The sequence below is a fragment of the Neospora caninum genome, chromosome X, assembly GCF_000208865.1.
Source record: "Neospora caninum Liverpool complete genome, chromosome X".
NCBI classification, from domain to species: domain Eukaryota; phylum Apicomplexa; class Conoidasida; order Eucoccidiorida; family Sarcocystidae; genus Neospora; species Neospora caninum.
The window spans coordinates 3,109,222-3,131,398 of NC_018396.1; the positions used below are offsets into that span (position 1 = coordinate 3,109,222).

Below are 22,177 nucleotides of genomic sequence, written 5' to 3' on the forward strand. Positions count from 1 at the left end.
ACGTGATGAAGAAGCGCTAGCAAGGCTTGAAGACGCTGAGTGAGGTTCGCCAACATCCGCCAAACTGTCGCCGGGCAAGGTGGAAGCCGATATCACTGTCTCAAGATCTCCCACTGCCTTGGCCAGTATTGGACGATCACGTACCACACTCCTTGATCTGCGAGACTCTGTGCGCTTGAGTCTACTCGTGACTTTGCGTGCAATCGGTCTTGAGATATCGCCCCGTATGAGGCGGGCAAAAGAGGAGTGGCGAAGATCCTTTAGTTTATTTCGACGAAGACACTTTACCCTCATTTGGAGCTCAAATTCCTTTGCCCGAATATATTCCTTAGTCGCCCGCGGGTCACTGTATTGAGGAACTGGCTGTACAGCCATGGCACGCCGTTCTTGTTGGCGCTTAGCTCGAAAAAAGTATCGCTGACAGGTGCCCTTAATCCGTGGAGAAGCATAGGTCAGCGGGTGTTCTGGGCGACTGGGTTTCTGCGGCACTTTTCTGTCGTCAGTAGGAGTGTGAAGTTCGCCGGCCAAGCAATCGAAAGTACTCGACTGACTCACTGCAGTACACAGGCCTGCATCCGCGGCGGAGAGGGCCTCATGAACGGCGCTCGAAACAACCCTAGAAGACCTTTCGCTGGTCCCAACTTCCTCTGGAGAAGCGACTGGGGAAAAACGCGATGAAGGAGTAAATACTGTGTTGTGCCGCACAGACAGAACAGTTCCTGGATAGGTCGCGCGCCTCGCCCGACGAAACAATTTCTGCGACAGAGGCCTGGGAGTCCAAACAGGCCACATTGCTGATGCCCTCAGTCGTTCATTCCGTAGGAAAGAAAAATGCGTATCCTCGGGGGCGGTCAGCTCAGAGGAGGGCCCGTGCTTCAAGCTTGCCGCCTCTTTCGGTTGTTCCGCCTGAGAAATCTCGGTTTCCGAGAGCGTTTCTTCAAGTCCTACATCACCAGTGTCACGGATAGACCTGTCTGGATCCGCCGAAGCAAACTGGTTGTAGCGCCCACTGTCTTCGCCGCCGTTTACTTGCTCAGTCTCCTCCACGTACATGCACGGAGTAGCTGGCAGGTCAACACTAGGCTGCTGGACTGCTGCAGCACTTGGGGTACCACCCTGTGCCTTCTTTCTCTTCTTCTTACGGCTTCTATATATATGGGACACAATCCCTTGTTGACGTTTTGAATCTGTGCCGTTCCGGCCTTTGGTTGCTCTGGGAGACGCACTGCGAACGACTGGCAAGGAAAGGATCTTTGGCGCTTTCGGCGTGAGTGGCTTCATCGAGAAGAGGCGGTTCTCGTCGTCTGCAGTTGGAGCATCGGACAGTGCAAAGAGAAGCTCCTGCAAGAAGCGTGAGGGCTGAAAGACTTGGCCTCTCGTGTCTACGCCTGCACTACCAGCCTCATCTCCGACTTCCAGCCATTCCCTTAGGGCGCTGCTCAGCGTCGACGGATCGGCCCCCGGAAAATACTGTGAAATCTGTTTCGCCCGTGCCTCTCGCGGTGGATGCACTGTGCCAGTGGGAAAGAAGCTTCTCGGCTTGGCAGCAGTGTCCATTGCTTGAGGCGCTGTTGACATCGGAGACTCACGGACACGCGGCGCCGGACTCCCGGTAAGGCACATGTCCAGAGTCGTCGGCCAGTTCACTTTTTTCGATTTTGGGGAGGCTGGTGCAGAGACGGCGGCAGATGGCCCAGTCTCACATCCGTTGTTGCAGCCATCGAACCAGAATAGAGGGCGCGCAGAGGCCGTGCGGCTGTTCGGCAAGGGTGATACCATTTTCGTTAGTGTGTTTTGCACATTTATGAGTCAAGTCGAGTTGTAGTGTTTAAAGACCCGCTGCGGTTGCTGTCCGGGACGTCCATATCACCCTACAAGGCTGTTCACCCCTGCGAGGCCAAGTCACAATTCGAGAATGAGGGAACAGATGGCACACGTGCGGGGGTTCGGGAGCAACGGAGGGTTCTCAGGCTTCATCGTGCCATCCTACGTGCTGGAGCGTTGGGGGTTGGTAGGAAGGCTTCATACAAACCTCCTTACAAGACTGAATCCTGCATACAAAATACTGCGGGGAAGCGTGGTTCAGCGTTTTCAGCAGCCGCATTCTGAGCCACTTTCCTGCGAGGGTTGTGACCCGGACTTTGAGTCCCCTCGAAAGACGACGACCTGCAAAGCCCCACCTCTCGTTGGAAGCCGCGGGACCCCACAAAGGCTGCCGCTTAGGTTTGTCAAGTTGAGAACGGGAAATAGTCGGAGACACGCAATGAAGGCGCGCTGGCTCGGAGGAATGGCTCGCAGCAACTCGTTCACACTCTGGCTGTAGGCGAGTAGCGCTAGCCCAATTGTTATCGGTGTTTGGTGGTCTGCACGCGTTTCGGTTACGCATCTTAAACGTGCCGTTGTAGGAAAACAGTCAAGATCAGCAGCTGTGAGCTTTTATGTAGAGTGGTCCGAAACTCGCTGCGGTACCAATTTCACGCGTTTTCCCCGAAGTGGTAAGAGGCTACAAAGTAATCTGACGCACTTAAGAGATCATGGTAGGACACCGGTGGCAGAGATTAAAATTCATGAGAGCAGTGCAGTGAACACCGTACACGTTTCTAGGTAAATCTGAACATTTTTAAACGAAAAAAGAGAGATGAAATGACGGCAGCCGAAGGTATTTGTAGACAACGCCCAGCAAGTACTTGCTTCATCTGCTGCCTCGCGTCTGATGTGCGTGGGCGAATCTATAGTGATAAATCGACTCTCGGTTAGATTCAAAGATACAGCCGCGTACACGGCAGTGAACAGAACACCTGTATCGCCTGGCACATTCAAGCGCACGTTTGCTCTCGTGTACCCCGAATGGCTACAATGGCAGAATGCATGTCGCTCCTCTGATCGAAGAATCCACCGGCTTCACTAAATGACTGATGAGCGAGACGTATCTTTCTACTGTTTGGGTCTAGTGGGGTGTGTGAAGCAACTCAAAAATGTCAGCAGGAGACTGTGATTCGGTGTTTGGTGCCCGAGGAAGACAACTCTCAGTTTGGGGAGGACTCGCTGAATTCATGCTGTAGAGTCCCAACCTATGTGATAAGATGCCTGGGATCGAGGTCCAGTGCAAGAGGATGAAGCCATCGGAGGTAAGGGAAATTTCCATTTAAGGCTTTCGGTCAGGCGCCAACATCGGAGGCTTGTAATAATAGTTAAGCCGCAAGACTTGCAGCCGCGGCCGAGAATCTGCAGTTCGAGAAGTTCAGAGGAGGGAAAGACTACACAATTTCCCAGCCCCGTCAGACTTTGCCAACGTGCGCATGAGCGCAAGCGGATCTTCAGCGAGAGGGTAAGCATTGTAAGCAGGACGTCGTTACTAGGGAACGACTACCACGAAGCATGTAATATAAGCAGATATATCTCCCGAAACCAGTGGGTTGAATCCCACTGGTCCTGATCGTGCTTTAGCGAAACAGCTTATCTGCTGCCCGCCTCGTCCTCTGAGTGCGCAGAGGAGCACTCCGAAGATCGGACGTCGCTGCCGGTTGCTTCGCCCTCGCTGGTGGCACAGTTTTCTCTGTCGGAATCGCTGGGCATCTTGTGCGCGTCTTTTCCCTCGACTTCCGGCACCGGAGTCGCTTCCACTTGAGGCGCGGCTGTCTGTTCCAGCTTCTCTCGTGCGTGGCTCTTCTCGTACGCGCTCTGCAACACATTGACGACCTCGTCCCTGCTGCCAAAGCTCACCCATGCCCAGCCAGCGCTGTGTTCGCAGCCAGGGACGAACATATGAATCTTGGCGTCTCCGTGGTGGGAGAGGTTTGCTTTCAGTTGGGCCTGAAGGAAAACGCGAGGCACAGAAATAAGAGAGAGGTGATAAATTAAATGCAGAACTGGGGCACCCTGTATCTTGGGTGGACGTCGGCCCGCAAACATGTGTGCATTGACTTCTTTTACGCCGTTAGAAACGGGCACGATTACGTCAACACAAAACATAGGCGAAATCGACACATGCGACAAGGCGTTTCAAGGACAAAGACTCAAAACAACAGGATCGCGTTGCAAGATACCCTAGCAAGTAGTTTGACCGTCCGCAGCACTGCACGCCATGGAGTTTTGCGCGCTCCGGGACGAGCCCGGGAGTCGAGCGTGTGACGCACAGTGACGGAACTGTGCTTTTTGAGGCACGCCCTCGAAGCAAACGCGGAAATTTCCTCAGCCTCGAGAGCCGTTTTCCTTTCCGTACCTCTGAAATTCCTTCCGGGATGTTGTTGATGGTAATTCGGCCGCAGGAGTCCATTCGCTCCGCGGGAATGACCGGGCGCATGGTGTATTTGCGGCCGAAGGCAGCCATTTTGACAAGACCGGGTTTCAAACCAGGAAGGGTAACCCTGCGGGCGCAAAAAACGGAGTTGAGGCTTGACAACGGGCCAAGGAAGAACTCGTGGGAAGTGAAAAATGAAAAATCGAAAGGAAGCCACGTGCGAAGAACAATCGAGAGTGTTTCTAATAAACTGCAGCCGCGATTTCACGCTGCCCGCGAACAGCGAGCGCCGCGAGAACCCTCGGGGTGGGCAAGACCAGCAGAGGCCGTGTGACGAGCTCTTTTCCGGGACTGGCGCGATGAGACGAGAGCGCGGCACCGTAGCTCGATGCTGGTTTCTTCCATCGGTTCGATATGCCCACCGGGCACGCGCCAAAAAGACCATTCTTTCTCCCGTTGCGCTACCTCCTTGGTAAGCGAAGGTAGCCAGGAGAGAGGCTTCTGGTCCCCTGTGGAATATCCGGCCGTTCCCCGTTCCTTGAAGTGTGTTCCAACAAAGCTCGCCGTCGCTATTGCTTTGTTCACTGCGAGTACAGTCAAGGCGGCACAAACTAAGTCGCTCCTTATACGGGGTACCACGTCCGGATTCGTCCGGAAAATACGCACGCGTCGACTGATCCGAAGCTGAAAAAGGACCACCCTCTCTTCATCGCATAGCACACACTTGTTTTAGTTTCACTTGTCGCTTGCACACACACCTCGAAGAAAGCTGTTTTCTGGCTGCTGGCACTTGAAGATCGTACTGACAGCGAGAAGGGGTGTGCGTTTCAAAGAAAGGCATAAATACTGAGGCAGACTGCCAATCTGAACGAACATTTCCCCCTCCCCGCTCGACGAGGCGGTCAGGCACCTCGCGACACACGAGAGCACAGCGACAAAACTGACGGGGACTTGTCTTGTACACCTCTCTACGGTCACTCGTGACAGCAATTAGACTTCAGGCCCCTGGCAAGCCCGCGCCTACTCAGGAGCCTTGCACGTTCTGTTACGTGAATGAACGAGGTTGTCTCTCAGTACATTCCGGCAGTTTAATTGACCAAGAAGAAAGGGCCACCACCTAGCACCTCGACGCCCTTCTGTCGTCGTACTGGAGTCAGCTCGATAACACTTTTATGGGAGCGTGGTGGCCGGCGGCTGTCACCTCTGACGTTCTCGATCTTCCCGTGAAAGAGTTGAGTTCGGACAAGGTAGATGCAGCTGGTAAACCGTCCTGGGACTTGATTGGACCGCATGCATCGGGCAGGATTTAGAAAGGCTTACTCACGACTGCAAGTTGCTGAGACCACAGAGGCGAAAAAGGCAGGTACATCGGAAATTGTCAGAATTTAAGCAAAGCACCCGGCATCGTTGATGCGCTATGGCACAACATGCGCGTCAGCGAGCGGTCTTTGGTTTGAACAGTTCAGTAGGGCGGCACCGGCACGCACAAGTTGGTTGGATTCTTTCGGCCTTCCGCACGCGTGCTTTTGTTTGGTTCCTGATTCCTATCAAGCCAATACTTGCAACAGAACCTGCGTATACACTTGCGCGTAGACGGGGCCTAACCTATATGTGGTTCTCAGCCTGTTGCCCACAGCGCTGTGGGCACCTACGGAGACTCTGTAGAGCGGACTGCGGCGCTACCTTTTCTTTTGCAGGCACAACAGAGGAAATATGGGTGCAACAACGGCCGCCCGCTCATATAGAGCGGTGTCTGTTTCGTTGGAACCTTTAGACTGGAAACATTGCGTGCCGATATGGAACGGCCAAGACTCTAACTCTTCGTTTGCTACTGTGTCGCAGTGCGGGACCTCTCGTGAACTATCATCTGCCCCAGATAGGAACAAGCGTCAGTTCCTGGAACGCCCCTCCTCGGTGTTCCGGTAGGGACCGAGTGCAGCCGCTGGAAGAAGGTTGTGCACCCGCGAAGGTGGCTGAAGTTTGGTTCAAAGGGTGTACAAGCGCTCGTCCTCTACAGTTCCGCCGAAGCCAGTTGGTGTGGCGCCGGACAAACTCCTTGCTTACACCCCAGCTGCTCCAAAGAGCGAAACACGACGCCCCAATGTGGAGAAACGCCTCTACGATAGGAAAGTTCGGAGGAATACAGTGACTGCGGACCGGAGGGACGGCTCTCTGTGGTAACTAGCTCAAGAGAAGCTGGCAAAGTTTAATGCAGCCGTGTGTTGCGTAAAGACCAGCGGTAGTCGTCGCAAACGCCCCTAGCAATGGACGACGCTGCCTTCGCAGGTTCTTCTTACTCACGTAGAAAACGCCCGCTCTCACTGCAGGTGGCCCGTCAATACTGAGAAGCCCTTCAGAGGAGCTGGCTCTGCCTGAGACTCAATGACACTCAATGTGTTGATCCACTGCCTCGAACTCACGAGAGCACCTTGCTCTACCCCAGGATGCAACGTGGGACCTGACAGACCATGATGGTGACTCCGCCCATGGAACCTCTTGACGTTCAAATGCTTGAGGAGGCGCGGGGAGTTGTGAGGAGATGGTCTCCAATACATGAACTAGAGGAGTCTTTTTCGCGGTCCAGGATGTTATAGGATGCAAAAGAAGGTCTCCACTCGTACGATGATACGTCTGCAGAGAGTATGTGTGCCGTGAGAGGGCGTAAGGCCACAGATCAACATTATGGGACGATGGCGGAACGCGCGTGACACGTCCCGTTAGGCGCCACAGAACAGTTCATGTTTGTCATGTCGGTGAGTCCAAGCATGTAGGCGATGACGCGTCTATGGAACCACGACTGCGCGTCAGGGACGAAACGCTGTCACTAAAGCCCCTTGGGAAACACCGAAGAAGAGAAGCAGGCGCGACCAAGGGCTCGATGCTGATCGGACGGGCTGACATGCTTGGTTCCCAGCAGCCTCTCAACTGCCGCTGTGTGTGCGCCTTTGTAGTTTCAACGGCAATCCCTCCACGACTACTTTTTCAGCTATACAGCACAACCTGGGTCACTGTGCGGGAAGTGAGACTCTGTAGACTTCGGATCTGAACACCAGTTTACGAAGTTCTCTGCCGCTACACGGCGCTATTGAGAACAAGCACCCATCATCGATCCCGACCTTCGGTGAAGAAGGGCTGCGAGGCGTTTCATGCCGACCTGGTGGCACGTTCAGCCTGTTCCTTCCCACGAGACATGCAGGATTTTCAAACGCGTTTCCGACTGGATGAGGAACGACATCAGGCGTCAAAACCCGCCACTTTGTGTCGCGCACAATTGAGGGTGCGAGTCGACATGGGCCCCCGCCAGGGAGGCGGCTGCAACACCACACTCATCCTTCAGAATCCAAAACTAGGGACAAGTTGCGTCAATCAAAAGCAGAAAGCGCGACAACAAGAACAACTTTTGTGCGTTAGAGAATAGACTGCAATGTGAATAAAACTTTGCATCCAGTAGCCACCTGTGGGAATTGAACCCACGACCTTCGGTTTACAAGACCGATGCTCTACCCCTAAGCTAAGGTGGCGTGACTTCTTCAGCGTTTTTTTTTTGCGGGCGCCTTTGCCGTTGCGATTTGTGAGCCTTCTCTGTCCACGCGCGCATGCAAGAAGACATGGACGATGAATTCGAGAACGTCAGGAAGTGGTATCAGACGGGACGTAACCCTTTTCGTCTCTGCATATCTTTTCAACAAGACTCCTGCACTGTCCGTCGATTCTCTGTGCATCGTTGTCCGCCCGTTGAGTGCATTCGGTGGTTCGTTCTGCCGTACACATCGAGTCGTCACCATTTATGTTCCTCTCAAACTTGTGTCACAGTCCCCGCCGTTGGCTATCTTTTTCCTCATATTCGAGAGGAAAACCGACCCACTATATCCACGGCGGTTTCCCGCCCTCCAGCCGATGTAAGCACGTTTCACAAGCTCTTTTTGGAATACAGGCAGACGACAGACCCGCGGTTTGCAGCAGTGGACCGACCTACCGCGCATTGTCTCTCTCATTTTGCCGACACCCTCTGTCCTTTACCGGTCTTTTTTTCACGGTTTTTCTAGTCTAGGACCGTCTAGAGGATCCGGCGGTTTACTGGCTAACGGAGCGGCGCAAATTACCGGTGTTTGTGTCTTCACGAGTTCACGACACACCGGACAAGCATGCACGGCGGACCGGTCTCGCGGTGTCTTTCTAGTGAAGCTCCGTTTCAGCAGAGAAGCTCTGTCGTACATCGGGAAAACGAACGAAATGACCCTCGGAAATGAATGTGTCGAGGAAAGAAAACACGCCTCGTACTCTCATGGTCTGCCTCTCCGCCGCGCAAAGAACTCTCGCAATACAGCTGCGTGTCAAACTCAACAACGCTGCCTCTACTGATGTCAGCCTGGAAAGGCTAAGTTATGCCATCAACTGCTTCAACTTCATCCTTGTTTCCATTCTGTCTCTTGACGGTTCCTCGAATACACACGCTTGCCTGCGTTCGGACGGCTCCTCGTATACACGTCTCTGCTTGCTGGCATGGACACACACACTCACTGCAGACGTACAGATATATGTGCGTGCGTATACACGCGTATGACAAAGATCCGGAAAGTTTTCCTGTTTTCCTTCTTTGCGTGTCCAGTTACTACCTCGCGGGTATTCTTTATTTCAAGAAACAGCTCTGTCCTGTTACATCATGGCGATGAACTTCTTCGGCAACCCCGAGGGCGACGCCGCTTCGGTACGTGCTTAATTTTCTGGGGGCTGAAACACGGGCACGAAGACACGGGGGAATGGATGAGGAAAGAGAGACCGAGTGCTCCGATTTCGATGGTAACAAAGCGAGTGAGGGGAAAAACAGGGATGAACTGGAACTCCGGGAAGGCCGTATCACGGTTCCCCCGGTTGTCCTTGTGCCGCTACGTCTCCGGAGAGGCAGCGAACACACACACGGTTGACGTTCAGAGAGGACTGACAGAGGCCTTCTTCGGTTGTGTTCCTGGTTTTTTTTTGGCTAAGTCACACATTTTCGCGCCGTTCTGCCTCGGTTTCTCTCTTCCTTTCCACTTGTCTTCTGTCCTCTCGAGTCTCAAGCTCGTCTCCGTCCAGTTTTGCTCGTTCCTCGCGGACAGAGAGGAGGCTCTTCTTGTTTCTTCACTTCGAGAGAAGACCAGAAACGAGAGCAGAGAATCTGTCGGGGGGATTTTTGGGGACGAGCTGTTCCGGTAAAGCCTCCGGAGATCTCTTCGGGCTTCATCTTTCTCCCCCTTTTCCCTGTCGCTGGCGTTCGGGGAGTTCTACCCCCTTCGTGTGTCTTCCCAGTCCCTCTCTTTTTTGCTTTCCTTTTTTCGCCTCTGCACGCGCCCTCGCTCCTGAGGCTCTGCTTTCGTGTGTCTGCAGCAAGATGTCACTTCCTTTCGAGCAGGGAAGTGTCGGATCAACGGATCTCTCGTCTCTCCGGATACACGCAAAGGGCGACTGCAGATCGGTGCGGTAAGGATGCGACTTTCGTGCACACTTTTGCAAGGAAGAGGGGAGCTGCCGCGTGGGGTTGAGAGACGCAAATCAGACGCGGTTCGACCTCAACATGCGTGTCCCTCTACACACAGAAGCGTGCAAAGATGTTTGCCGGGGTAGCTGTAGGTCAGGTGCTTTCCACGTGCGCGTGGCTTTGGCTTTTTGTCCCATTTCCTCTCTTCTCTTCCAGGGAGACGACGGGCTCACCCACGTGCAATGGATCAACCGCGAAACCCAACAGACCGAGGACGATTTGATTGTCATCAATGACGCGTACCTCGAACGCGTCCCCGAATGCACAACTGGCCGTGTGTACTGCCTTCGTTTTACCTCCAGTGGTGGGTTTCTCTCGTCGACTCTGCCGTGCTCAGATCTCGGCTCTGTTCGACCTCCCTTCGCTTCTTCGCGTCGTTTCTCGTTCTTTCCGCGGGATCGTCTCGCTTCCCCACTTCTGCATTTGGCGGGTCCACAGGCTCGTTGTTTTCTCTTCCCTCTCTCTGCTGCCTCGTTACTCGTGTGTGGAGGCAAAACGTTGGACGTTTTGAAACGTGCCTCGGACGTCCCGCCCTTTCTTCTCGCCGATTCTGCTTGCTTCTGACGGTTTCCGCGCTCGGCGCGAAGCGCGCCCCTCTTTTGGTAGTTCTGTCGGCGCCGTTGTCGTGTTTCGCGCCCACCTAGTATGCGGCGGCGGTTGCTCACAGCGATCCGTGTCGCTTGTGTTTCCTTCCTCTGCAGACAAGAAGATGCTGTTCTGGATGCAGGAGCCTGATGCGTCCAAAGACGAGACCTTGATTGAGCAATTCAACGCCCGCGCCGGCGGCGTCCCTCCCTCGAGAAACGGGGGCGGACAGGCAGGCGCCTCTGGAGCCTCAGGAGCCGCAGGCGCGTAGGTCGCTGTGTCTCTCACCTCCTCCGTGTCTTTCGCCCCTCTTCCGTGTCTGCTCCTAATCCACTGCGCACGAATCCGTGCAGCGGAACTGGGTAGAACACCCCCCGCCTTTTTTGTGTAGACCGACTGCATGGGTCGACACGTGCGCACTTCTTAATGTGTCTGGACAAAACAGAGATACACGTGCGTGTGCGTATGAGAGGGCGCGCGCAAGCACCTGTCGACAAAAGAGATACCCTTCTGTGGCTCTTGGTTGCTTTCTTCGCAGGAACGACTCCGGCCCGAATGCTCAAGGAATCCAGCAACTGCGTCAGCTGCTTGCGAACTACTCGGAGTCTCTGAGGCGCGCGCGCGGACACTCTCAACCGACAGGTAGAACGTGGGGCTGCGAGCGAGCGTCCAAAGGCAGAGAAAGGGCCTAGACGACACAGGACCGGGGAGGAGAGCATGTCAGGCAGGGGGAGTGGAGAGAAAGCACGAGAGAGGCGAGAGGAGGCGTCGAGAAGGACGACTAGAAAACAAATGCAGACACACGCGAGGGCGGAGCATGGAAAGAGAGAGACGCGAAGATACCGAAAACGAAAGAGGAAGAGACCCTTGACTTTCTTCGCCGGCAGCGTGCGTTTTTGCCCGTTCTCTGCAGCGACGCCGTTGAACGAGGTGCTGAGCAGTCAAACTTTGTCGCGGATTGCAGACGACGAGGAGGCAGTCCACGAACTAGTGGGGTAGGCGGAGATGATTCTTAAAAAAGGTTCGAGGAGAGAGGATTTCAGGGAAGCCGGTTTTCTTGTCATGCGGGAACTGTGTAGACGAGCATGCGTAGGCACCCGTATTCACGCGCGACCGCGGCCAGTCTTTCGCCCTCTCCGTGAACATGAGGACGCGTTTCGCAGATTCTCGCTAGGCTCCGAACAACGCCCTTGTCTGCACGAGTCGGGAGAGAAGCGACGTTTTCCGAAGTCCGCGCTGTGCAGGGTGTCTCCTATTCCCCCGCCTTCTCTTTTGGGTTGCTAACCTGTGTCCCTTCGTTCTCTTGCTTTTTCTCGCGGGAGTTGTTCCCGCTCTCAGTGAACTGTGAAACTGAGAGCACACTTTCTGCCGATCACTCCTTTGTCCATCGTTTTCGCTTTTCGTCCTTCCCGGAGCACGCAGCGAAAGCCAGCGAGTCTGCCCATTTGTCGCATGGTGTGTCCTTTCTCGCCTCAACGCATTCTCTCTTCCTGCTTCCTTCTGGCTCTGATCGGCTTCTCGGAGTCGCGTGCATCGCATCAGCTCTGCGCTGAGTCTCGTTGTTTGTCTCTCAGTTCCGCAGGTTGCGTTCCCTGCCTCTCTCGTTATCTGCGTGCATACATGTCCGCGTGTGCATCTGCCAAACCCTCGCTGCAGGATTTGGCTTTTCCGTTTCTTTTTTGTCTGGATGCATGCAGGTTGATGCCTGAGGGATGCCGCACAGAGGGCGATGTCCGAGAAGCCCTGAGATCTGCGCAGCTGGCGGCGCCGATGAGCGGCTTAACTCAAGCGATTTACACGAACTCCGCGCCTCTCCTTTCGTCCATGGGTAAGAACGCGAAAGGAGCAAACGGAACGCGTTTCAAGCAGGTAACGGATCTGCCTCGAGAGCGGGTGTTTTGCCACCTAGGAAACCAAATCTCGTCTACTTAGCAACGAGACGTCGCGCGAAGCCGACGGCCAGTTCGGGGTCTACCGTAAGAGGCGTCTTCGTGCGACGAGCTAAGTGTGTGCGGGGCATCACGCTAGGATCTGTGCGCATGTCGGGGTGCCGCCGTTTCTTTCTCAAAGGGGTAGATAGAGGCGCTGTCGCTCAAAAACAAGCAGAATGCGCGATCTCTGAAGTTGTGTTTGCCTCTCTCTCTCAGGTGTAACTGCAGAGGACCGGGCTGCGGCGACGTCGCCCGACGGTAAGGAGACCGCAGGCGCGTTCTGGTCTGCGCCCGGGGTTTGTTTTCTGAGTGGCGATTCAGCCGTCGGCATCGGGGAGTGTGTGTCAGTTATTGTTTTGTCGAAAGCTGCAGCGCGTCCCTCTCTGCGATGTTTTCTGCGCGCTTCCCCTCTTCAGCCATGATGGCCTTCGCACAGGCACTCGAGGCGCACTACCGTCCAGAGGAGAAGGAAGAGGAGATCATGTCGAACGAGGAAGCCGCGCGGGCCGAGCGAAACAAGCAGGGCGGGGAAGAAAAGAAAGACGGGGAAGAATCAAAGACCGGACAAGAGACGTCCGACGGAGAGAAAAAGGCGGATTAGAAGTCGCGGCTGCGCGAGAGACGTATTTTCTAGGCTCCTTTTTCTCGCTTCCGGTTTAAGAAGCGCCCCCTTGTGCACTCTCGTTTCACTGATACGGTCATTGCGTCCCGCGCCGATGAAAGGAACGGAGAGCTCCGCTTTCGTCGCGACGCTAGCCTCTTGTCTCTGTGCCTCTGTCTCCCGCTGTCTCCTAGTCTCCTTATCTCGCGCCGGATCCTGACCAGAGAAACCGGTCGATTTGCAACACCGCAGGAAAGACGCCCACGCGTCTCTCGGGGGAAAAAATGTGTCTAGCTCGGGTGTTTCCATCGCCTCAAACTCCGTCTGTGTGTCTCGCGTTTCCACTCTCTTTTCGCTCGGCGTCCCGTGGTCACTTCGAGAAGCGAGACACCGGCGCTGACTGCAGGATCTCGAAACCATGTCCGTGCTGCTCCAAGCAAGGTGAAGGAAGCGAAAGAAAACCGAAAATGGTTTTCTGCATGAACAAAACATCCACGAAAATGCGAGAGTTTCAACGGGGAAAGGGTCGTGTCTCATGGACGCCTATGCAGTGCAAGTTTTACACGCGGGAATCCCCCTTTCGAAGGACTTTGAACAACAGAGAGCGTTTAGAAAAATGCACACGAAACCGGGGAACGAAGAAAAAGCTCGCGCGATTTTCCGCCCTGATGGCTTTCCATATCGTCACAAAGCATATCGGATGTGTGTCTCGCTGTAGCGTCCGGTACTTGAAAGAAACAGGAAGCGGCGAAGGCAGGCACGTGCATCCGCTGATCCCAACTGCGAAGGCAGGCACGTGCATCCGCTGATCCCAACTGCGAAGGCAGGCACGTGCATCCGCTGATCCCAACTGCGAAGGCAGGCACGTGCATCCGCTGATCCCAACTGCGAAGGCAGGAAATGGATGCTGAGCACGGGAAGAGCCTTGGACGCAAACCTCTGTGAAACATGAGGTTTTTGTAGCGGTCTTCTGGCATCGGCTTCTGTACACGTTTTCCAATGACTTCCTTAGTCGCTTTTCGAAACCTCTCCGCATTTCTGTTCCCTCCACACCGCAGTGGGTATCCATCAATCACACGAGACAAACCGTTAGACAAGCAGCTGCAAAGCCGTAAGCCGTCGCGACGCTCTTTCCCCCCGCGAAGAAAAGGCGAAGAAAGCAGCGACGGAGCCCGCATTTGCGATTACCTCGAGCTCTCTTGCGCACAGAGGGCCTGAGGAGTCCTTGCTGACCTTCCTTGTGAGACCATTATCAACGAAACACCGAAGAAATACCGTTTCCAAATCGGCGTTTACACATTACGTTGTTCGATGTCCAACAGTCCTCAGTATACAGGTGTCAGAACCCGTCTCTACACCAAAAGAGTCTGTTTGGCACGATTCCCGCTTAGGGGAAGACCGAATTTCCCTCGTTTTCCGAGTTTCGATCTCTTAATCGTACGCCTTTTCCATGACGCCGAAAACCTGGTCGTGCCTTCCCTCGACACACGCCGCGTCACCCCGTCGACAGGAAACATCGCGAGCGAAGTTCTTCCCTTTCAGATCTCCCTCGAAAACGGATAGTAAATGTGAGAGTGAAAAGAACAGGATTCAGGAAAGCACGAACGCACACCTCCCTTGTTTGTATCGTTGTTAGGCTGCAGCGTTTTTTCTCAGGATTGCAATACGACTGTTGACCGGCTCGTTCGCGTCGTTTCGTGTAGATATACCATACATTTGAAAATGCACCGTGGAAGTGTTTCACAGATAAAGCTGAATTAACGGATGAAATGTAGCGTCGTCAGGTGTCTTGGGTTGTGTCGGTTCATCTCGGCGCACGTCTTCTCGCTTTCTCTTGGCTCGCCTTCAGTTGGGCGATCGCTCCACCTTGCGAAGATCCTCTGGGACAGCGAAATTGAGCGAGAAGGACAAATTCTGGAGCCTATGCAAACCTTCACAAAAGCGGAACACGAGGCCAACCTTCAGCGGCTTTTTGCCGGATCGATTCTCGCGGATTCCGCGTGAGTGCACTGGCCGTTGTCGAAGAAAAGGGAGACGAGACACCCCGCCGACACAGACTTGCTTGGCACGCGTTTCGCGTCTCCGCGAATGCGCTGTGCTAGCCGCGGCACGTCCCCCGTTTCCTCCCCGATCGACGCTGCGCAAACGCCTCAGATTCTCGAAAGGCTTGTTGCTGGTTAGAGCAAATCAACTACTCGTAGGACGTGCTCGCGAGATTTTCCGGTGTGCGGGCCGGCAACGCAAAACGCGGGTTCGTCTGTCGTAAAACGAAGCACTCGCGTCTCGCCTCTTGTCGCCCTCTACCCCCGGCGATTTCGATTCCACTGCAGGAGAAGCAGGCTTTCCCCCATTCAGGTGCTCGATTTCGTCTCTCGGGTTCGAGGTTCGCTTCCTCGGCTGTCCTTTAAATCCTGGACACCTCCCGTGCCTCCATGTCACCGCCAGGATCGCGGAGTGCAAGAAACAGTATCCCTACATGCGACTCTCCACGTTTTTGAGACTTCTCGCAGGTGGTTCATAAAAACAGCAATGCGCATTTTTTCTGAAAAAATTGTGTGTTTCCTCAGCCTCACCGCCGAGAGGGTGCGTGCATCTGCCCGCACGTGCGCTCCGCGTTCCCTTTTTCTCGCTTCTCTGTCCCTCGTCGACGACCAGCGAACCGCCAAGTTCCCCTGATTTCCCAGGTTGTCTCCTCCCCGGTCAACATTGTCTTACCCGCCCCTCCGTCGCCGACTCGCGCCGCAGTGAGGAGACGGGTGTTCCTGCAGCGTTCCAGTTCTCTTCCCTCGCCAGTGCCTCCCGGGGATTCCCGTGAAGGCAGCGACGAAACGCAGCGTCCGGAAAGCCGATGCGAAATCTCAACCGCCAGAGCCGAAACCGCGTGCAAACCCCACGACAAGACACAGCGCAGTGTCGATCTCTGCGTCCTCCTCCTGTGTGATCCCGGTCTGCCGTCTTTTCCCTTCTTCTCCTGCGAGGGTGCGACGGAGAGAAGACCGAGCGGCACCAGCCTTCTCCAAAGCGTGACTCGCCACAAAAATCTGTGTCGCTCTCCACATGCTCGTCTTTTACGGAATATAGACGTATCAGGTTCTTGTTGGCCGGGCACCTGTTGAGGAACTGGGTGAACGCTGTAAAACCAGCGCCATTGGCCGTTCCTACGCCCCCGTGTTGCGTTTTCGGAGCTGTGGCATTCGTTCTTGCGCGCCCGGTTTTGTTCGTTTCCTGCCGTTCGTGTTTCTCGACGCGCAAAGCGCCTGTTGAACTGCGACATCGCCGCTCCCCGTGCACGTCGTCGCCCGCTATATGTCGGGAGCGAGAGACGGGTGTTCTGTTCTCTTTCGCGAGAGCATTTTTCGTCTCGGGGCGACAGCCGTTCTTCGTGTCAGGTTGCTGGACGCGTGGTTGGACTTCCTTGCTTTCGCTCTCTCCGCGCATTCGTCGCCTCGTTTCTTCTCTTCCTCCCTGGTCTTCTCTCGGCGCCCTCGCTCTGCTCTCAAACTATGGCAAGCGGAGCGTCGCGGCGTCTTCTCCGCCTGAGTGCACACCTCAGCGACGGCGTTCTGACGCAAGGCTTCTCTTCACCTCTCCCAGCCTTCCTCGCTCCCCGCCCTGCTTCTCGGCTCCCCTCGGGGGTTTCTACTTCCCCTGCGGTTTTCCCCCTGTCCTCATCGGAGATGAAGAAACCCGATGGAGGAAGCGGCGACTCCGCCTCCTCGCTGCCGCCGTGTCGCGCCTTCTCTTCGCTTCCAGGGCCCGCGGCGTTTTGGGGCGAGGAACTCCAGCTGCAGTTTTCAGACGAACTTCACGCTTCCGGCTGTCTGTCGATCTCTCTGAATCGCCCGAAACAGCTGAATGCGCTGAGTTGCAACATGATCACCGCCTTGCATGCGCTCCTTCCTCGCGCGGCAGAGGATCCGCGCGTGTCCCTTCTGGTGCTCTCGGGCCAGGGGGATCGAGCCTTCTGTGCGGGAGGTGACATCCGGCAAATCGCGAGCGCCTCCGCCGCAGACGTCGACAGATTATTTGGCCACGAATATGCCCTCGTCTTCAACTTTTCAAAATTCAAGAAACCCGCCGTCGCCCTCTGGGACGGTATTGTCATGGGTAAGACAAGCAGATCTCGATCATCAACGTGCGGCAGCATTCGCATTTCGAGACACAGACAGATATTTTGGCGCTGATGGAAAGCGACGTAAATACATCTACCCAGATATGTGCTTTCTTGGATTGATAAACATCCGTGTATGATATCGTCAGATATGCAAGTATATATATATATACATATATATATATATATATATATATATACGGATGCCAGTGCAGGGGGAAGAAGTTAGACGCAGATGTGTGGAGTTCTATGCAGATACGTTCCCAGATTCTTCCGCCTTAGATGCCCTCTCCTCGGCCATTTTTTCAAATTCAGGAACGCAATCGCTGTGCTGCAGAATGCTTGCGTTAGGGGTTACGTCTTTGGGAAGGCGTCTCCCCGGCAAGGCCGCGGGGTCTATACCCCGCCACAAAATCGGAAATAGAAATCTATACGCATCTGCATAACCATACATATCCATACTGCCACGACCGCATGCATAGATGCATATAGATGTTTGTCCGTATTTATATTCTCGTTTAAACGTAATCACAAGTCCACGTTTTTTCACAAATCTCTTTCTTCACGTATATATATATATATATTAGTAGTTTATTCTTGCGGATATGTGTGGACGTGTGGACGTCTTTGTTTGACAGTGTGTTTCTTTTTTCGGGTCTTGGTCTGTGTTTTTTTCTTTAGGAGGAGGCGTGGGAATTTCGATTTTCGCCTCCCACCGTCTCTGCACGGAGTCAACTCTGTGGGCGATGCCGGAGACAGCGATCGGATTCTTCCCTGACGTCGCGGCAACTTTCTTTCTGCCGCGGTTGAAGGCAGCCCCAGGCGTGGGATTTTTCCTCGGCCTCGTAGGAAAGCGACTGCGCGCTGCAGACCTCCTCGCAACAGGTACGCTATATATATATATATATATATATATATATATATATCTGTATATGTATGTATATGTATATATGTATATGTACATATGTATGAATATGTGTATATGAAGATCTGGGAGGGCCGGGTTTTTCTCGAAAAGTGGAGCGTGAGTCGAAGACGCGCGAGGGGGCCTTCCTTGATGAGCTGCAGCAGATGCGTCGCTTTTTAGATGTAGAGACACTTGAGGGCTCTTCCACCTTTCTGTCTACAGCCCAGCGGATCTGGGTGCGGAAAGTGTTTGTCTTTGCAGGCCTTGCCACGCACTTTGTGCCGCGCGCACGGCTCGAGGCGCTGGAAGAGAAGCTGAAAACGGTGGGTTTGCTTTCTGGATCCTACCGCGAGGTTTGCCGGATGCCACAGGCCAGCAAGACGACGGAAATCTGCAGGTTCTGTCTCTGCGTATAAATGCATGAGTGGAGATACCGATTTGCGGATAGAAAATGTCGCGTATGCTCGCACGTATCTGCACGATCCACCAACGCTCTTCGGCCGAAAGACTGCGTCTGTTTGACGCGGACGTGAATCTCACGCTAGACATAAACACGGCGTGTGTCGAAGGAACCGCCCACTCGCCTACCACGAGACACACAAAAGTCAATGTATTTACAAGAAGGGGTGAAACCACTTTCCCACGTTCTGATATGTATATGTGTGTGGGGCGACTTGTGGGCATCTGGGGCGAGACGCATCTGTGTGTGAGATCAGATCGGTCTCTCTGTGTCATTCTGTTTGTGCGTCGTCGGATACGTATATGCGGCTGTTTCTCCGTTCCTTCCACACCTTCGCGTGTGAGGATTGGCAGTCTGGCCTCTTCCTTGCTCGTCTTCTCTTCCCCGGTCGGGTATCTGTCCCTGCCTTTTGGCTCTTTCAACCTGTACCCCGTTTAGGTGGTCGTTTTGCACATCTTTTTCTCTCCATCTCTTTCTCATGCGGTGCACCATTCTGATACCACCCCTCAGTTCTGTCTCTCGTTGTTTTCGCGTGTCCAACCAGATCGAAGGTTTCCTCTCCCCCGAAGCAGCGCGCGCCGAAGTCGATCGCCTGGTCGGCGAAGTCTCTGAACCTCTGCCGTCTTCATCTTCTCTCTGCACTTTAACCCCTGAGGTGTTGGAGGGATGCAGGAAGTATTTCTCGGTCTTGCCGAACTCGTATCAGGTGAGGGCGGAATGGAGATTGAGAGACGAAGACGGCAGAAAAGGAAGTGCGAGGGAAGGCGGGAAAGGCCAGGGCGGGAACCCGCTCGCGAACAGGTTGCTGGAAGGCGAGAGACACACACGCAGAAACAGAGCGCCGTGGGCAAGAGCCGCCGGACTCTCCTTTTGCTCGGATTTGGACTGTAGACGAACATCGTCTCTCCAGTCCTAAAGAGACGACTGGAAAAATACGCGAGAGCGACTGCAGTTTCTGGCATCCCTCTCTCTGCCGCTCGCTTTTTCTCCGTTTTCCTCTCCTTTTTTGAATCGCTACAAACCCGCTCTCGGGGAACCAAACTGAGATATGCGGAGATGCCTGCGTCTCTCCCGGCTTCCTTCTCCGATTCCCGGCCTCCCTCTCGTCCGTTCTTCGACTTTTCCCTCCTTCCTCTTCGCCCGCGTGTTGCTTGTAACCATTCTCGTCTCCCGTTTCCAGCTTTCGCGTTCTTCGCGGGACGGGGTTTGAAGCCTCGAGATGCCGAGCGGCTGTCTGCGGGTGCTGACGGGGGCGGGGCTTCGGATCGGGCCCCGCCCAGCCTGTGGAACCGCGAGAGTGTCTCTCCACCTGGCTCTGTTTGCGCAGTTTGTCTCTGTCTTTCGCCTCTCGACGCGCAGGCCCTAGTCGCCTCGCTGGCTGCCGGCGCTGCTCAGGGGTGCTCCTTCGCGGCGGAGGTGCGCAAGACGCTTCTCGAAAAATGTCCGCTCTCCTGCGCCGTGTGGTTCGCGCTCTTCCAGCGCGCAGAGGCGCGGAAACAGAGCGGCGAAGGTGAGGGCGACGCGGCGCCGTTCTACGCGCAGCGCGAAGAAGGCGACACTCTGTTGGACGTGTTGCGGCAGGATTTCGTCCTCGCCGAAGCCTTCTGCTACGGCTATCCGGAGAATTTCAAGGAGGGTGTGCGCGCGGTCCTCGTGGACAAAGACAACCGGCCGAGATGGTAGGAAGCGCGAGCACCCTCGAGAGGAAAGAGGCGAGGAAGGCGGAGGAAGAACGGACGCGGGAGGGCGCAGAGGCGAAGGGGAGGACGAGAACAACACGGACGAGGCGAGAGAGCGGGGGCGAGAAAGACCAAGAAATCCGAACGCGGGGGACACAGCGAGGAATCCGTTTCGCTTTTGCTTTTTTCTTTCCACTCCTCATTTTTCTCTCCAGTGGGCGTTTTCGGTTGCGCGTTTTTGCAGGACCCCGAGCAGCAGCGCGGACCTGCAAGCAGAAGACGTTGAGCGGATGCTCACCTACGGCGAGGCGAACGCTCTAGACCGTTTCCTGCACTGAACGCGTGGACGACAAAGCAGAGAAGGAAGAAGACGGAGAAGCGAGCGAGAAGTCGCACAGGAACGCAAGAAACGTAACAACAGAAAGGAGGAGCAAGAGAAAGATGAAGAAGAGGAAGATAGGGAAGAAGGAGAGTTCGCAGAACGCGAGGAGGCACGAACCAAAGACGTTGAGGGCGACATGCCCATGCGCGCCGCCACAGACGTCTCCGTGTTCGTTTTCGTTTGTGTGGTCAGCTCCCAGAGCGAGCACCGAAGGCAAGACAAGCATTCAAATGGGCGAGGACGGAGGTTTGCACGTGGAGCAGCTTTCGCGTTTCGAAACGTTTTTGTCGGGATTGAGGGCCGTGTGCATTGACGTAAAACAAGGGGTGGGCGTTCACATCGCGGCATGGCTATGTTACCTTATCTGCTGGATGAAACCTTAGTGTGAATGCTTCCAATTTTGCTTATGGGTTTGAAGAGGTATGCGCCTGAGTTACGTGCACATTCGTTTTTCTTCGGAGAGGGGTCTTTTTCATCTCGGGCACGCGCGCTTACAGTTGATTCTCGATCCGTGCACGGTCTGGACACAAGAAACCTGCTTTCCTGGCGCTGCCATCGCACAAAAAAGTGACGCGGCGTTACTTCGTGAGTGGGGAGAGCTCCCGTTCGAGTGCAGTGATGGTGCCTCAACTTGTGTCCGTTCACCTTTCTTTGCCCGTCGAGTGTTCATTGTGCGGACCAAAAGCAATTCGACCGGTCGTTTTCATTTACAAAGCGGATCTATTCGTTCACGCTGTGTGTCGCGGGAACAATCACCACCTCTTTTTCTAGCGCTGGCGCACGGCGTACACGCGTATCTACCTGTGTGTGTGTGTGTGTGTGTGTGTATGACCCCGACACTTGCTCACCGGCATTTTTCTGCAAAGACGAGGCTGGGGTCAGTTCACAGAGAGGATCCGTGCACATCGTTTTGATACTCTTTCGCGATCTTCTGTGGTCCTTCCCAGTGCAAAAACGAGACGCCGCGCCAAAAGAGCAAAACCCTCTGGCCTTTCAGGTTCAGAGTCCGTGTCGTTAGCCTGCGGCGAAAGTTAGGTGCCGAGCGTGTGTCCAGCAGGAAACAAAAACGGAGCAATCCCAGGATAATATGTGCGTCCCCATAACATAGGGGGTTTCAGCAACAGTGCATGCAAAGGCATGGAGGCGTATTCAGAAAGAGCGGAAACGGTGATTCTACACAAAGAGATGTGCCGCTTGTCCTCGAGATTGGCGCATTCATGATAGCCAGCATGGAGAGAAAAAGACGCGATAGAGCGGGGTTCTTGGAAACTATTGTTTCTGGGTGCGTGTATGCTATGCGTTTATTTCCGGATCAAGACAGAGCAGTGCCGGCGTTGTGGAAACTTGGACATCGGGTGTCATTTCCATCATTCATCGATGTTACCAGAGTAAACCAACACGGGGAGGGTGGTCAGACGTACCTCTAGAGGTGACACAGTGGATTCCGTGGACAAAATGCGTAGTAGCCTAACTAAGTTTTCTGAGACCAGGAAGAAGGCATTTCTTTACGCCTGTGGTGACAAACCAGATAGACGCGTTGGTGACAGTGAGGGTGTGGATCCTCTACTTGTGCCGCTGTGCAAGATCCATGTTGGAAAGTCCGTAATACAGTTCGTGGAAAGGAATGGAGAATCGTAAAGTATGTAAGACTCTTCTCAAACAAATTCCATATCCCAGTGTCAGTTTTATGTGACCAGTTCACCCTTTAGCACTGAGGAGAACCGTCGGTTCTTGCTACAAATATCCAATATGCATCTGTACAC

General features: G+C 54.4%; 3 protein-coding genes and 1 non-coding gene across 4 annotated transcripts; 2 read left to right on the forward strand and 2 right to left on the reverse strand.

The window, feature by feature from the left end:
* Positions 1–3,456: 3,456 nt before the first annotated feature.
* Positions 3,457–4,330, reverse strand: NCLIV_048410 (conserved hypothetical protein; the record flags this gene model as incomplete). The annotated part of the gene is made up of 2 exons (XM_003884393.1): positions 3,457–3,813; positions 4,223–4,330. The coding sequence occupies 2 exons, from the start codon at positions 4,328–4,330 to the stop codon at positions 3,457–3,459; spliced, it is 465 nt and encodes a 154-aa protein (XP_003884442.1).
* A 3,359-nt stretch (positions 4,331–7,689) lies between these two features.
* On the reverse strand, positions 7,690–7,761 carry NCLIV_t120003. The gene has a single exon. It is a non-coding gene; the product is annotated as a tRNA-Thr (tRNA).
* Positions 7,762–8,903: 1,142 nt separating this feature from the next.
* On the forward strand, positions 8,904–12,875 carry NCLIV_048420 (hypothetical protein; the record flags this gene model as incomplete). The annotated part of the gene is made up of 9 exons (XM_003884394.1): positions 8,904–8,948; positions 9,608–9,700; positions 9,915–10,062; positions 10,460–10,610; positions 10,882–10,985; positions 11,257–11,338; positions 12,041–12,171; positions 12,491–12,532; positions 12,691–12,875. 9 exons carry the CDS (start codon positions 8,904–8,906, stop codon positions 12,873–12,875), a joined length of 981 nt encoding a protein of 326 aa, XP_003884443.1.
* A 3,503-nt stretch (positions 12,876–16,378) lies between these two features.
* NCLIV_048430 (hypothetical protein) lies at positions 16,379–20,370 on the forward strand (the record flags this gene model as incomplete). Its single annotated transcript, XM_003884395.1, has 6 exons — positions 16,379–16,982; positions 17,668–17,871; positions 18,155–18,246; positions 18,898–19,059; positions 19,713–20,032; positions 20,277–20,370. The coding sequence occupies 6 exons, from the start codon at positions 16,379–16,381 to the stop codon at positions 20,368–20,370; spliced, it is 1,476 nt and encodes a 491-aa protein (XP_003884444.1).
* Between the last annotated feature and the right edge of the window lie 1,807 nt (positions 20,371–22,177).